Genomic DNA, 16,589 nt, shown 5'->3' with positions numbered 1-16,589 from the left:
TGGGCCGAAGGGCCTGTTTCCACACTGTATCACTCTATGCCTCGCAATGACTAAGACAGAGCCATTCAAAATTAAGAATATGTCTTACGGTGAAGGAATGGTTACAAGGGTTGGTTTGCTGCCTGCTACCTTTCTTCAAAAATCGACACGATGCATTTTAAGCCCAGTTTCAGGGCGGCAGAGTGGCGCAAAGAGACCCTGGATCAACCCTGACCTGGGGTGCTGTTTGTGTGTGGAGTTTACACGTTCTCCCAGCGACAGCGTGGGTTTCCCCCGGGTGCTCCGGTCTCCCGTCACATCCCACAAAGACGTGCGGGTTTGTAGGTTAGTTGACCCTTTGTGAAAATTGCCCCCTAGTATGTAGGGAGTGGATGGGAAAGTGGGATAACGTGGAGCTAGTGTGAACGGGTGATCGATGGTCGGCGTGGACTCGCTGGGCCGAAGGGACCGTTTCTGCGCTGGATCTCTGCAACCAAACCAAACTAAGCTTGGCACGGCTAACTAAATCTGGGCGAAAATCATTGACTTGCCCGTAGATCGTTACAATTCCGCCCGAGTCCTTCAGAGTTCCCCAGCGAACACCCGCGGTCATGCTCGAGAGACCACCAATCGTCCCACTGCCTCCAGCGGCACCCAGCTACGCCGCTTTAAGCAAAAAAAACAAAGAGAGACAAAAACACAGTTAGGAATGAAGAGAGTTAACAGTGGCCCCCAGCTATGGGGGAGTGGGGGGAGTGGAGGGAAGAGGCAACTGGCTTCATAGGCTAGAGGAGGCACAATATGCTCCACTGTAGTCCAATGGTCGGAATAAACGGGGTGCGGACGCGTGGGCAAGAGAGAAGAACAAGTGTCGGGAAACCGAACCTCTACTAACCCCAACCTTTGAGGGGCTGGCGCCCAGCTCACACTTCAGGTGAAGACATGCTGGAGTGGTAGAGTGATATAACGTGGAAACAGGCCCTTCGACCCAACTTGCCCAGGCCGACCAACATGCACCACCTACACTAGGCCCATATCCCTCTAAACCTGTCCTATTCATGTACCTGTCTAACTGTCTCTTAAATGTTACGATAGTCCCTGCCTCAACTACCTCCTCCGGCTGCTCGTTCCATACACCCACCACCCTTCGTGTACAAAGGTTGCCTCTCACGTTCCTATTAAATCTTTCCCCCCCCCGCCCTCAACTTAAACTGGTACAGGGTTAGCACTGGCCACGAGATACCCAACAGTCCCAGAGTTAGTCAAGACTCAGGGCCGAACTGTGCACTGTGAGAATCACAATTTAGGCAAAAGTACAGATGGTTCTTGGTGCCCGATGGAAATAGCTGCCCAAGAAGGCATCAAAAAAAAAAGATGGGTGGGTGGGGAGGGGATTCAAAGTTTCCCAGGGACACAACAGACGTCAAGAGATCTTAAGAGCCATTTGGACGGGGACCTCGAGAAAATCTGTACCAGTTTCCAGCTCCCAATCAGGTGACTGTTCTATTAGTTTTAAAGCAAGTCCATCAGGTAAGTCAAAGGGCAAACCATTAATCGCATGCTAAAACACAATCATCAACAGAACAGCGGTCTATTAGACAATTATTACCATGGAAAGCTGACATTAGAATGGGCAAGGGGCCATCACCATAGCTACAAGTTCAAAATACAGACTAAAGGTTGCTTTTTTCCTTTTTAATCCCCTGTGAGGAGAGGTGGGCTGATTAAAACGTGTGTGTTTAATGTATTCTGTCTTTAACGTGGCCATTTAAACTGTGTAGAGGAAATTGAAAACCCTTCATGACGTCAGGCCTATAGCGAGGGGTTGGGCAGGCCAGGACTTTATTCCTTGGAGCCCAGGAGGCTGAGGGGTGAACTTCCAGACGTGTATAAGATCATGAGGGGAATAGATCGGGTGAATGCCCAGAGCCTTTTACCCAGGATAGGGGAACCAAGAACCAGTTTCAGGTGAGAGGGAAAAGATTTAATAGGAACCTGAGGGGCAACCTTTTCACTTATGGTGTATGGCTGCCAGAGGAGGTAGTTGAGGCAGATATTATAACAACAGTTAAAAGACATTTAGACAGGTGCATGGATAGGACAGGTTTGGAGTGCTATGAGCCAAACGCGGGCAGGTGCAACTGGTGTAGTTGGTCCGTGTGGGCAAATTGGGTCGAAGGGCCTGTTTCCACGCTATGTGACTGTGTCAGGGCCTGCATGGGTGAGTTGGGCCGAAGGGCCTCTGTCCATATTGCGTGACTCTGTCAGGGCCTGAATGGGTGTGTTGGGCCGAAGGGGGGGGGGCCTTGTTTCCGTGCTGTGTGACTCAATGACTCGAAGTCAACAGAGAGAGGAAGATGAACAGTTCAGTCATTTCTTACTGAGGAGGGGGGTGAGGTGGCCACCGCTGCGGACCTGCCGGGCGGACCTTTCCACGCACGGGGCGGCGCTACCCAGCTGAGTCGCGGTGCAGTTACGTCGCTGGCATTAGCTGCGTGAGAAAATACATTTTAGCGTGCACTGGAAATAACCACTTCAAAAATTCTTCATCGGATCCCGTGAGGTAACTCTCCACCCTGGAGACACCCCACACCTTGAGCTCTCTCCCTCTGCCCATCATGGTCTACTCCGCAAAACTAAAAGCTCAAGATAACCGACCGGGTCAACCAGTTAGTTCCTGAATTTCTGTATCAATTAACTATCGTAGGTTAATGGTCGATTAATTGCCCCTCCTATGCAGGGAGTGGGTAAGTGGGATAACATAGAAACAGAGCGGGCAGGTGATCGATGGTCGGCTTGGACTCGACGCGCTGAAGGACCTGTTTCCATGCTTTATCTCTAAGTTATGTAAACATCTCTGGGCGTCATAAGGCCATAAGGGATAGGAGCAGAATTAAGCCATTTGGCCCATCAGGTCTACTCCGCCATTCAATCATGGCTGATCTACAGTGCCCTCCATAATGTTTGGGACAAAGACCCGTCATTTATTTATTTGCCTCTGTACTCCACAATTTGAGATTTGTAATAGAAAAAAATCACATGTGGTTAAAGTGTACATTGTCAGATTTAATTAAGGGTGATTTTTATACCATTTGGTTTAAGCAGGTAGAAATCACAGAAGTGTTTATACCTAGTCTAATGGGCTAAGTGTTCGGCTGGCAACCGGAAGGTAGCCGGTTCGAATCCCGCTTGGAGTGCATACTGTCGTTGTGTCCTTGGGCAAGACACTTCACCCACCTTTGCCTGTGTGTGAGTGATTGGTGGTGGTCGGAGGGGCCGTAGGCGCAGATTGTCAGCCACGCTTCCGTCAGTCTGCCCCAGGGCAGCTGTGGCTACAGAAGTAGCTTACCACCACCGAGAGTGACTGAGGAGTGAATGAATAATGCGATGTAAAGCGCTTTGAGTATTAGAAAGGCGCTATATAAATCCCATCCATTATTATTATTATTATTAGTCCCCCCATTTCAGGGCACCATAATTTGATCTAGTACAAATCTCAAATTGTGGAGTACAGAGCAAACATTATGGACGGACACACACACACATGCGCACACACACGAAGGGGAGGGGAGAAGGGGGGGGGGAGAAGAGGAGGGGAGGGGAGGGGAGAAGGGGGGGGGGGAAGAGGGGGAGGGGAGAGGGGGAGGGGAGAGGGGGAGGGGAGAGTGGGAGGGGAGAGTGGGAGGGGAGAGGTGGAGGGGAGACACTTTTAAAAAGCCAGACAACTTATAATAAAGTTTAGCGGGCATTTAACATTACCGGTCGGTTTTCCTTGGTTCTGAAAACTCCAATGAGCCAATTAAAATGCCCGGTCAGCAAAGAAGATTGCCAATGGCTACCTCGACTGCCTAGCGACCCCACTCCACTGCACTACGAGTTCAAAAGTACCATGCCGACCTATTTTTTCTGGTGGAAAATTTGTGGCCCAAACTGAGGCCGCGAGTATGCAGGAACGTCCCTCGAGCATGAAGGAGAGTTTCAGTGACCTCGTAATAATAATAATAATAATGGATGGGATTTATATAGCGCCTTTCTAATACTCAAGGCACTTTACATCACATTATTCATTCACTCCTCAGTCACACTCGGTGGTGGTAAGCTACTTCTGTAGCCACAGCTGCCCTGGGGCAGACTGACGGAAGCGTGGCTGCCAATCTGCGCCTACGGCCCCTCCGACCACCACCAATCACTCACACACATTCACACACATTCACACACAGGCAAAGGTGGGTGAAGTGTCTTGCCCAAGGACACAACGACAGTATGCACTCCAAGCGGGATTCGAACCGGCTACCTTCCGGTTGCCAGCCGAACACTTAGCCCATTGTGCCATCTGTCGTAGGACCATGTGTCGACCATGCTGCGAGTTTGAGTCGAGTGCAAACTCTTCTAAACTCGCAGGCTAGGTCGCCACAGTGGGACAGGCCCTTTAGCTCTTCTGCTGAAGTTACGAATGCTGTTTCAATTGTACAATGGCACTTTATTCTCACAAGTACCTAGGTATAATGAAATCCCTTCTTTACTTGGAGCTCAGTAAAAATGTTACTATACATATGCACAATCCTACTCAAGTACAAAACCATTTGGGGCGGCAGGGTGGTGCAGCGGTAGAGTTGCTGCCTCACAGTGTAAGATACCCAGGTTTAATCCTGACTACTGGTGCTGTCTGTACGGAGTTTGTACATTCTCCCTGTGACCTGCATGGGGTTTCTCCGGTTTCCTCCCACACTCCAAAGACATGCAGGATTGTAAGGTAATTGGCTTTGGTGAAGTTGTGATATTGTCCCGAGTGTGTAGGATAGTGCTAGTGTATGGGGATCGCTGGTAGGCGCGGACTCGGTGGGCCGAAGGTCCTGTTTCAGCGCTGTATCTCTAAAGTAAAGTCTAAAGCATTAGAATAGTAGATTACACCGAGGAAGTGCACAAGAGTCGCCATGTTTCTGGCACCATCTTGCATCCTACAAGTTCAACGTTGATAAAAATGTGGAGCCATAAAGGCCCGTTGCCCTGGCGACGGTACTGGGTGGGAGTTGCAGGGGTCAGCCTGGCCTGGCGATGCGTTGGTGTCCTCCATCACCGTTCAGTTCACTACAGGCCATGTCCGATCCATGCTCTCGGTCTCTTGGTGCGGTACCCAATCCAACTGAGCCCCAGGCTGCTGCAGGGCCTCCAGCGGCCCACTGAACCGACAACTCGTCCCGGACACGTTGACCCGCCGACGAGCCATCCCCACGGCCACCGCTCCACCTCCATGCCCCGGGGAGCCTCCCACAGGCGACCCCACAACCCCCAGAGCGCAGGAGGAGAGTCCTCAGCCGCTATACTCCGCCCACCGCTGCCGCCATCTTGAAGGTCTGCCTTCAGTGGGAATCCACAAGCATCAGCAAACATCAGACAAGTAGGCATTCTTCGTATGCAAGCACCCACTCTCTGTTTGGTTGTGGATGCCCTCATGTAAAACACTGATCAAACATCCCAGACCAGCACTTTGGCGCAGCGGTAGAGTTGCTGCCTTACAGTGGCACAGACCCGGGTTCGATCCCGAGCTCGGGAACTGTCTGTGTGTATGTGTGTGGAGTTTGCACCTTCTCCTTGTGACCATGTAGGTTTCTTCCAGGTGCTCCGGTTTCCTTCCACACCCCAAAGACGTGCGTGTTTTCAGCTTAATCGGCTCTCTGTAAATTGCCCATTAGAGTATAGGGAGTGGATGACAAAGTGGGATAAAATAGAACTAGTGCAATGGGTGATCGATGGTTGGCATGGACTCAATGGGCTACACTCCGTCTATGAACAAATGTTTCAGCGATTCTGGTTGAAGAATAAATATTGTTCAGGAAACAGGAACAAACTCAAGATTTGTAGCATCTGCAGTCCTTGTGCCTTTATCTTAAATGTTCAGGTCAGTTGTTTGAACATTTTGGAAACTCTAAACCTTCAGTGGAAAGAGGCAAAAAAAAAAAATTTGCCCAATTAAGGAAAGTCAATTTATCGAGACGTCAAAAGAAAATCATTGGTTTGTGGAAAAGACGTAGGAGACTTAGAAATTCCTGGAGAGATAATGTTTTCTGTTCAAAGCAAGTAACAAAATGCTGGAGTAATTCAGCGGGTCAGGCAGCATCTCTGGAGAAAAGGAATGGGTGACGTTTCGGGTCGAGACCCTTCTTCAGACCACTCTTCAAAGCTACTGTTTACTTGTGCAAGTTCTAGATACATGGAGCTGTTTGCAAATGGTGGGACTGTCATTTAGCAACCACAGCAACCACAGCATGCTGTGTAGGAAGGAACTGCGGATGCTGGTTTACACCGAAGGTAGACACAAAATGCTGGAGTAACTCAGTGGGACAGGCAGCATCTCTAGAGAAAAGGAATAGGTGATAAATAGGTGGAGAAAAGGAATGGATGATGTTTCGGATCGAGGCCCTTCTTCAGTCTGAAAAAGGGCCTCGACCTGAAACGCCACCTATTCCTTTTCTCCAGAGTTGCCATTTGGCCCATCGAGCCAGCATCGCCATTCACTGTGATCATGGCTGATCATCCACATTCAGTACCCCTTTCCTGCCTTTTCACCATATCCCCTGACTCTGCTATCTTTAAGAGCTCTATCTAACTCTCTTGAAAGCATCCAGATAATTGGCCTCCACTTCCTTCTGAGACAGAGAATTCCACAGATTCACAACTCTCTGGATGAAAAAGTTTTTCCTCATCTCCGTTCTAAATGGCCTACCCCTTATTTTTAAACCGTGGCACCTGTTTCTGGACTCCCCCAACATCGGGAACATGTTTCCTGCCTCTAGCGTGTCCAATCCCTTAATAATCTTATATGTTTCAATAAGATCTCCTCTCATCCTTCTAAATTCCAGAGTATACAAGCCCAGCTGCTCCATTCTCTCAGCATATGACAGTCCCACCATCCCGGGAATTAACCTGGTGAACCTACGCTGCAATCCCTCACTTTGCACTCCAGCACTTTGTGTCTAATGCCAGCTTATTTATTCCACAAATTAAATACAGCTAAATTCAAAAACCAGTTCAAGCAACAACAACAAACAATGGTGATAGAAAAGACAGCCTTATATCTTGAGGTAACGTATGCTGTGAGAAATCCTCTTTGCAAACTCTTGGCTGAGATCGTCCAGTGTGAATGAGTTGCACACCAATTTTTTTTTCCATTTGCAAAATCTAAAATAAATGCATTTTTTAAACTGTGGTGTTAACTGACACCATCTTCCACTCTGCCCACTTCCGCAAATTACTTGACGTCAACTCTGCAGACTCGGGGAAATTGCACAGAACTGTACAAAACAGAATGCCAGGAAATTCAACCAGTTTCCCCACAAACCGCCCCCAACCATTTGAACAGTACCTTCAATTCCTTTCTCAGCCTCATGTTTACCCAGCCAACTCTTATGTATCTTGTTACTTGAATCTAAAATAGAACATAAAACAGTACAGCACAGGAACAGGCCCTTCAGCCCGCATTGTTCATGCCAAGATCAGCTAATCTCCTCTGCATGCACGTGATCCGTGTCCCTGCATATCCACGTGCCTATCTAAAAGCTTTCAGAACCAGGGGCCACAGTTTAAGAATAAGGAGTAAGCCATTTAGAACGGAGACGAGGAAACACTTTTTCTCACAGAGAGAGGTGAGTCTGTGAAATTCTCTGCCTCAGAAGGTGGTGGAGGCAGGTTCTCTGGATGCTTTCAAGTGAGAGCTAGATAGGGCTCTTAAAGATAGCGGAGTCAGGGGATATGGGGAGAAGGCAGGAACGGGGTAATGATTGGGGATGATCAGCCATGATCACATTGAATGGCTGGCTCAAAGCGCCGAATGGCCTACTCCTGCGCCTATTGTCTATTGTCAATTAAACGCCACTATCGTATCTGCCTGCACCACCACCCCTGGCAGCGCGTTCCAGGCACCCACCACCCTCTGTGTAAAAAACTTGCCCCCACACATCTCCTTTAAACTGTACCCCTCCCTCACCTTAAAGTTATGCTCTCTTGTCACCCTGGGGAAAAGGTTCTGAATGTCTACACTATCCATGCCTCTCATTATTTTATATACTTGTATCGGGTCTCCCCTCAAACTCCAGCAATCCAGAGAAAACTATCCAAGTTTGTCCAACCCGTCCTCGTTTCTAATACGCTCCAATCCAGGCAGCATTCTGGTAAACCTCATCTACACCCTCTCCAAAAGCCTCCACTTCCATAAGAATCTAAGACCATAATACATAGGAGCAGAATTAGGCCGTTCGGCCCATCGAGTCTACTTTGCCAGTCAGCTGTGGCTGATCTATTTTCCCCTCCATTCTCCTGCCTTCTCCCCGTAACCTTTGACACCCTTACTAATCGAGAACCTATCTAGCTCTGCTTTAAAAAAAAACAAATGTCTTGACCTCCACTGCTATCTGTGGCAATTAATTCCACAGATTCACCACCCTCTGACTGATGAAATTACTCATCATCTGCATTCTAAAGGTACGTCCTTTTAGTCTGAGGCTGCACCCTCTGGTCCCATACTCTCCCACTGCAGGAAACATTATATTAGCAAATAAACAAAGGAGGAATTCCCAGTCTTCCAATCTACCTCATTTGGGCTCTTGTATTTTTTTTTTACTGCACTTTCTCTGTAGCTGTGACACCATAACCTGCACTCTTGTTTGCTTTCTCTTTTTGCACGCTTCAAAAATACATAATGTCTTGGCCTCTACTGCCGTCTGTGGCAATTAATTCCACAGATTTACCTTCATCTCTCCTGTAATGTGGTGACCAGAACTGTGGACAAAACTCCATTATGTTCCATTTTTTTACTCGCAAACCCTTAGCTGCTCTCCTGGCAGTTGCATGTCTCTTAAACAAGATTCCTTAAATCCGATATTGAGATCATCAAGTGCAGGGAGGAACTGCAGATACTGGTTTTCCACACAAGATGCTGGAGTAACTCAGTGGGACAGGCAGCATCTCCGGAGAGCATGAATGGGTGACCTTTCGGGTTGAGACCCTTCTTCAGACTGAGAGTCAGGGGAGAGGGAGACGAGAGATATAGACGATGAGGAGATATATAGAACACGTGAAATTGATTTTTCTTCAAATGAGGGCTGTGTCCCTCACAATCCAACCTTTTGTTGGGCTCTTGGAAACCCAATGGGCACCACAGCAGAAGCCATTAGGATGTTCACCTCACCTCCCCCCCCTCAAGCTTTTTTCTTTGCTCGAATCTCTCAGCTATTGTGGCAGCCACATATGCTCTGCAACACACCAATAAGGTCAAGTGCTGCTGTCTGCAAACTCCCCACCCACACACACACACACACAGACACACACCGAGCGCCACCATCCACTCACCGAGTCTCACTCCTGCCGAGAAATGCCAGTGGCGTCCCTGAAAAGACAAAACATGTGCGACTTGACCGTGCAAACGCCCACCTGCTGTGCCGGTTCCCCCTTCCCACCCCCCACCTCCTCATCCCCTCTCACTCCCGTTTTCTGCACAAGAATTCGCAAAGTAAGCAGATTCGCATTAAACCAAGTGAATGCACAGTGACACTGGGGGGAAGTTAGGAGCAATGTTTAGCTGTTCACTTCAGCAGGACTTGTGTCGGTTCCTTAAAACAGATAAGACATACTGTGCTGGGAATTGTTTTTCAGTGTTTAGATACCAGCACTAACTCTCTCCCTACCCTTTCATCCTCACGTTCCAGCTCTCCCTCTCTCTCACACACTCACTCTCTCTCTCCTTCGCCCCACTCTCTCTCCCTCCCCCCCCCCCTCTCTCTCTCTCTCTCTCCATTCCTCACCCTCCCCCTCTCTTTCTCTCCCTCCCCTCTCCACATCTTTCTGTCTTCTCACTCCAGCTCCCCCTCCCCCCTCTCGCTCTCTCTCTCTCTCCCCCATTTAGGTATGATCCTAATGTCCGCCTGTCCCCCCCCCCTCTCGCTTTATCCCCCTCTCTCACTCCCTCTACCTCCTTCTCCCCCCCCCCCCCCCCTCTAGATCTCTCTCTCCCTTTCTCCTCCCTCTTTCTCTACACCTTCCAGCTCTGTCTGTCTCTCTCTTTCTCTCTCTCCAGTTCCCAACACCCCCTCCTACAGCTCACCTTCACTCTCCCAGCCCTCCTAGCTCATTCCCTCTCTCCCCAAAACATTGGACAGATAACTCTCTCGCAGAACTGTCGGCTGGAGTTGTAAAGCTGGGGTGGGCATGAAAAGAGGCGTTCAGATCAATTGTCCAGCGTCCAGCTCGGTGCCGGCCGCCCTGCTAGAGCTAGCGAAGCGTGGCCGCCGCAGAACCAACCCGCCCTCCCGCCACCCACCACCACCCCTCACATCCACTTTCACCCCGTACCCTCTCGGCCTCTCTCCTCCTGTCTGTTTTACACTCTTTTTTCTCTCCACTGCCTGGTCGTTCTGAGCGCACAAGTGCAATCCTGCCCGCTGCACAGAAAAAGAGAGTGTATGGATTATCAATAAAACAGACAACACGCACCTTCAGTGAAAAAAGGCCAACAACAACAACAACAACAACAACAACAACAACAAAACAAATGTTTGCCCAATTAAGGAAAGACAATTTATCGAGAAGTCAAAAGAAAATCATTCGTGAAGCTGGTCTGTGGAAAGTTCGAAGGAGACTTAGAAATTCTTGGAGAACGTCTCCTCTTCAAAGCTAGACACAAAATGCTGGCGTTGGAAGGAGCCGCAGAAGCTGGAGTAACTCGGCGGGGACAGGCAGCATTTCTGGGGAGAAGGAATGGGCGATGTTTCAGGCCGAGACTCTTCTTCGGCTTTCACACCTAGACTGAAGAAGGGTCTCGACCCCAAACATCACCCATTCCTTCTCTCCGGAGATGCTTGCTGCCTGTCCCCGCTGAGTTACTCCAGCTTTTTGTGTTTTACTTGTGTGTTTCTGGAGGGAAAAGCTTCCTTTTGAAGGGGGGGAAAACAAACTCAATTTCAACGGGGTGGCGGTGGAATTAGTTTTCAGCTGCTTAACCCAATGGTGTACAAACCCACCCACCCCCTATCTCTCCTGCCCTCCCTCTCTCCCAACGTGTGGGAGAGAGGATATTACACACATTGGACTTGAATCCTATAGGCAGCCGGCCTTCAGAAAGAAAACGACACGCACGCCAAAATATCTACAACGGTCTTAACGCGCAACACGTGTGTGTGTTGTCTGTGTGTGTTGTGTGGGAAGAAAGGAGAAAGTTATGGACAGAAGGAACACAACATTCAAATCGACAGACACTCTGGAGATGTGTAGGAAGGAACTGAAGATTTAAACTGCTGGTTTAAACCGTAGACACAAAAAGCTGGAGTAACTCAGCGGGTCAGGCAGCATCTCTGGGGAGAAGGAATTGGCGACGGTTTGGGTCGAGACCCTTCTTCAGACCACTCTGGAAAAAGCCTACAGGTCCTGAAGTTTCACTTTGAGGGCAGTAATGGGAGTCTGGTGCAGTTACTCCATCTATTTCTCACTTGTAACCATCGACATCAGCGCACTTCGACACATGATTTGTGGTCAAAGCCTCCAACTACCAAAGGTCACGCCACTATATTCCCTTCACCCCGCTTCGCCTTGGAATCAGGTTGCAATAACAACCATTTGTGTGTGTGTCTTTCTCTCTTCCTTCGCGTTTCGAATGAAAAAAACGAATTGGCAATACGTTTTAAAAATAAAAACTTTAAAGCGAAAGAAAAACTTCACAGACTCGACTTCTGTTGGGACGGGGCTCGGGAATGACTCCAAATGAAATGTGTCACGGGTTCTAGTGAACAAATCCCTGGCAATCCAGACTCAACAAAACGCCATCTGACTCTTCGGGGAAAAAAAATATTTTAATTTCCATGACGATGTAACGCCCTTTGCTAAAATCGCCTCTGAAAAAAATGAGCGGGGCGCCAAAATGACTTTTTTTGGTGGGACAAGACAGTGAGGAAAAAATAAAGATCAACGCTGTAATATGAATCGTGACCCAGTCGTTGTTTATAAATCTTAACCGGGAAATTTTGATTTTTAGGAAGGATCAGCCTGGTTTAAACCGAAGATAGACACAACACGCTGGGCTTAACTCAGCTGGTCAGACAGCATCTCTGGAGATAAGTGTTTCCCTGTAGAGATGATGTCTGACCCGCTGAGTTAGTTACACCAAATCTATCTTATTTTAATGTTCTATTAGGAGCAATGGGATTTTTTTTTTAATCCGATTAGCTTCAGTTTGAAATGATAGTCAAAACATCGGGATGTAATGAAATTCCTCGTTTCAATGATGGTCTCGGACAATTAATATAACGGCTAATGCAAATACACAGTACAATGGTGCATATATCGCAGCGATATCGCGAACAGGAACCAATATAAACTTATTAATCATTTTAAAGTTACATACTAATCGGAAAAACCATGACTAATTTCAATCTCATTACGATAGCTTAAAGCACTACACATATCTCAGCTATGAGTATGTTTTAGTTACACAGGAAATGATAAAAGCCTTGTTAAAATTTGACATATTAGGGCGAAAAGAGGGGGGTATTTTAAATCTTAGTCTGCAGGGTTTAAAATCTTTTTCAAAAAAAATGAGAGAGACATTGGATTGCAGGTGACGAGGTAAGATTGAGATAGAAAGAAGAGTTAGTATGGATAACAACTTTCAGAGCGGATTGGAGCGAATGAATGAGAACTGAGAGAGACCGGACGGGGGGTGGGGGAGGTGAGGGTCTACTGGGGAGTAGGAATGTATCTTACCGCTAAGATCTTCTCCAGGGCTGCTTGTGTAAGACAAGGATGTTCCTCAAGGATCTGAAATTTTTTCATCTTGTACTCTTTTGCTGCTTCGGTCCAGTTCGGCTCTTCTAAAACTTGGAAGATAGCAGCTCCGATGGATAGATAGAAGATGATAGCCGAAGTCAAGAGAGGTCCTCTGTCTACCATCCTTGCCGATGGGATTCAGATAAACACACGCACACAGAGCCACGACACGGGGAGGGGAGAGCGTGTGGGGAAGGGGCGAGTAGAACACCAAAAATGTATACAAGAAAACAACGTTCTCCCACTTCGAAGCGCAAATAAAAGAGAGCTCACACACATATATAAAAACAAACTCCCCCGACCACTTCTCTGCGCGAAATTGCTTTTCCAGTTAAGGGCGCCCTCGTCCCGGCCGACAAACTTTCTCAAAGTTGGAGCAAAAAGTTTATTCCTTCTTTTCAAACCAGTCCAAAATCCAACAAATTATTCTAAAAGTCCACCTCGTGAGTGGATTAAAAAATCTACACCAAGGGGTGAATAAAGTTTCTCCACCCAGCTGTGTTTTTTTTTTAATCTGAAAATTAAAAAAAAACAACGTTTAAAGTATTTGAAGTTGGTTCAGTACTTTGTTTTAAAAAAAAGTTAAGTTGGTGGATTTTTTGTGAAATGTTTCAAAAATCTTTCGCTCTCTCTCTTCCTCCTGCGACACGTGTCGGTCTATAAGAGCGGCTCAGAGTGTGGCCAGCCGGTAGGAAAGTTCATATTTGAAGTGTCTGCTCGGAATTCAGGGGGCGGAGACTGCAACGGGTCTGTGTGTGTGTGTTTGTGTACATCGGCCCGCTCCCTGCACCCAGAGCCTGCTCCACAGTGTCTCTCCCAGTGTGAGCTCTCTCGACCCGAAACGCCACCCATTCCTTCTCTCCAGAGATGCTGCCTGTCCCGCTGCAGTTACTCAGCATTTTGTGCCTATCTTTGTGCTGTTAATTAACACTGCCTTTGAAAGCGCCAGGAGGGTTAACTAATGCACACGCATACACCTATATACATACATATACATACACATACACACATATACATACACACACACTCACCTACTCTCACAATCACATACACACATACATACATGCACACTCACATTCACAGACACACACTTGCATATGCAAACTCACATTCACAGACACACACTCATATACACACGCACATTCACACACATACAATGCCCTCCACAATGTTTGGGACAAAGACCCATCATTTATTTATTTGTCTCCGTACTGCACAATTTGATATTTGAAATAGAAAAAAAAAATCACATGTGGTTAAAGTGCACATTGTCAGATTTTATTAAAGGCCATTTTTATACATTTTGGTTTCACCATGTAGAAATTACAGCTGTGTTTATACATAGTCCCCCCATTTCAGGGCACCATAATGTTTGGGACACATGGCTTCACAGGTGTTTGTAATTGCTCAGATGTGTTTAATTGCCTCCTTAATGCAGGTATAAGAGAGCTCTCAGCGCCTAGTCTTTCCTCCAGTCTTTCCATCACCTTTGGAAACTTTTATTGCTGTTTATCAACATGAGGACCAAAGTTGTGCCAATGAAAGTCAAAGAAGCCATTATGAGACCGAGAGACATCAGCCAAGCCTTAGGCTTACCAAAATCAACTGTTTGGAACATCATTAAGATGAAAGAGAGCACTGGTGAGCTTACTAATCGAAATGGGACTAGCAGGCCAAGGAAGACCTCCACTGCTGATGACAGAAGAATTCTCTCTACAATAAAGAAAAATCTGTAAACACCTGTCCGACAGATCAGAAACACTCTTCAGGAGTTAAGTGTGGATTTGTCAATGACCACTGTTTGAAGAAGACGTCATGAACAGATATACAGAGGCTGAACTGCACGATGCAAACCACTGGTTAGCCGCAAAAATAACATGGTCTGGTTACTTTAAATATGGCCAGCTTCACTAAGGAGGAGGCAAACAATCTCCCAGATGTACTAGTAACAGAGGATCTGGGGTGGCGGAGGAACTGAAGGAAATCCACATTAGGCAGGAAATGGTGTTGGGTAGACTGATGGGACTGAAGGCTGATAAATCCTCAGGGCCTGATGGTCTGCATCCCCGGGTACTTAAGGACTCTCTAGAATTTAGGAGATTGAGAGGGGATCTTATAGAAACTTATAAAATTCTTAAGGGGTTGGACAGGCTAGATGCGGGAAGATTGCTCCCGATGTTGGGGAAGTCCAGGACAAGGGGTCACAGCTTAAGGATAAGGGGGGAATCCTTTAAAACCGAGATGAGAAGAACATTTTTCACACAGAGAGTGGTGAATCTCTGGAACTCTCTGCCACAGAGGGTAGTCGAGGCCAGTTCATTGGCTATATTTAAGAGGGAGTTAGATGTGGCCCTTGTGGCTAAGGGGATCAGAGGGTATGGAGAGAAGGGATACTGAGTTGGATGATCAGCCATGATCATATTGAATGGCGGTGCAGGCTCGAAGGGCCGAATGGCCTACTCCTGCACCTAATTTCTATGTTTCTAAGTGGTTCTAAAAATCGTGGATGCATTGGTGATAATTCACAGCATCCTTCGGCCGACCAACTGACTGACCCCTTGACCCTAACCCTAACCCTAGCTCTACATTTGTTATTTATCATTTTTATTTAACAGTTCACATCATAACTTTATAAAGATAAAGCAATTGAAAAACAAAATGATCAGCAAGGTGAGCATTACCTTTATTCCTTGGAAACCTTGCTATTGTTTTGATGTAATGAGGTGACAGCCATGATCCCAGGGTCCTCACTGCCTAGCGACCATAAAACAAAGCGCGGGATTGGTCAATTTGCATCCGACCTCAATGTCAAGGGTGCATTGATTGGACAATTACTACTTGGAAAATTGGACGTTTTTCTCATATTTTTAAAAAATGTGCAGGTTTTGTTCTTGACAAGTTTCAGGTAAAAGGTTCAAAGGTTCAAAGGTTATTTATTGGTCACATACACCTAGGTGTAGTGAAATGCTTCTTGCCAATGCAGCACATAAAGAAAGAATACAGACATAACATTAATAAGAGATTTAAACATAAAGAACATCCCCCCACAATGGCTCCCACCATGAGGGAAGGCACAAAGTCCAGTCCCCAACCCCAGTTCACCCATAGTCGAGCCAATTGAGGCCTCCACAGTTGCCTCTACGGAGGCCCGATGTTCCTGGCCGTTCTCGCCGGGTGATGGTGCTCCGGCGTCGGGAGAATCCTCACAGCGGCATGGGACACCTGGAACGGCCGCTTCCGTACTGGAGGCCGCGGCTTCCAAAGCCGACAAGGCCGCGCCGGTTGGAGCTCCACAACTGGCGATCTCGTCGCGAGATCCCAGGCTCCCGGTGTACAGTTCAGCGCCGCCGCCCGCAGCTGGTTGCTCCACAGTCCCGCAGCTCCGCGATGTTGTTCACGGCGGTCTTCAGCTCACCGGAGCTCCAGCGCGGCGACCCGGACAAGGCATCGCCCGCTCCACGATAGCGCTCCAGCGCTGTGCCGCTGCCGAAGCCGTGGTTCTGGGCGGTCCCCGACAGGAAACGCCGCTCCAGGCCCGCTGGTAGGCCGCGAGGACGGGTCGAAGCTGCAGCCCGGAGAAAAGCTGCCTCTCCGACCAGGTAGGGACCCTGAAAGGTAGTTTCCCCCTTCCCCCCCTCCCACCCCCACATAAAAAAGTCTAGAACTCCAGAAACAAAAACACTTTAACTAACTAAAAATATGGTAATGATTTATATAATATTTTTACACAATATGTTAAACATTCAGGTAGTTCCGTGAGTTGGGTCACGAACTTGAACAAAAAAGCTCCTCGGCCCACA

At 47.7% G+C, this 16,589-nt stretch overlaps 1 protein-coding gene across 1 annotated transcript in view; it reads right to left on the bottom strand.

Moving 5' to 3' along the window:
* The window catches only part of LOC116972969 (potassium channel subfamily K member 5-like), a 41,166-nt gene extending 27,729 nt beyond the window's left edge, over positions 1 to 13,437 (bottom strand). The window contains exon 1 of the mRNA XM_033020573.1: positions 12,727 to 13,437. Within this exon, the coding sequence (XP_032876464.1) occupies positions 12,727 to 12,912 (186 nt within the window). The 5' untranslated portion in view covers positions 12,913 to 13,437. The remainder of the gene's footprint in view (positions 1 to 12,726) is intronic.
* Positions 13,438 to 16,589: the final 3,152 nt, after the last annotated feature.

Source organism: Amblyraja radiata, chromosome 5 (genome assembly GCF_010909765.2).
Source record: "Amblyraja radiata isolate CabotCenter1 chromosome 5, sAmbRad1.1.pri, whole genome shotgun sequence".
Taxonomy (NCBI): domain Eukaryota; kingdom Metazoa; phylum Chordata; class Chondrichthyes; order Rajiformes; family Rajidae; genus Amblyraja; species Amblyraja radiata.
Note: the sequence above shows the minus strand (reverse complement) of the source record. Positions and strands in the feature narration are given on the sequence as shown.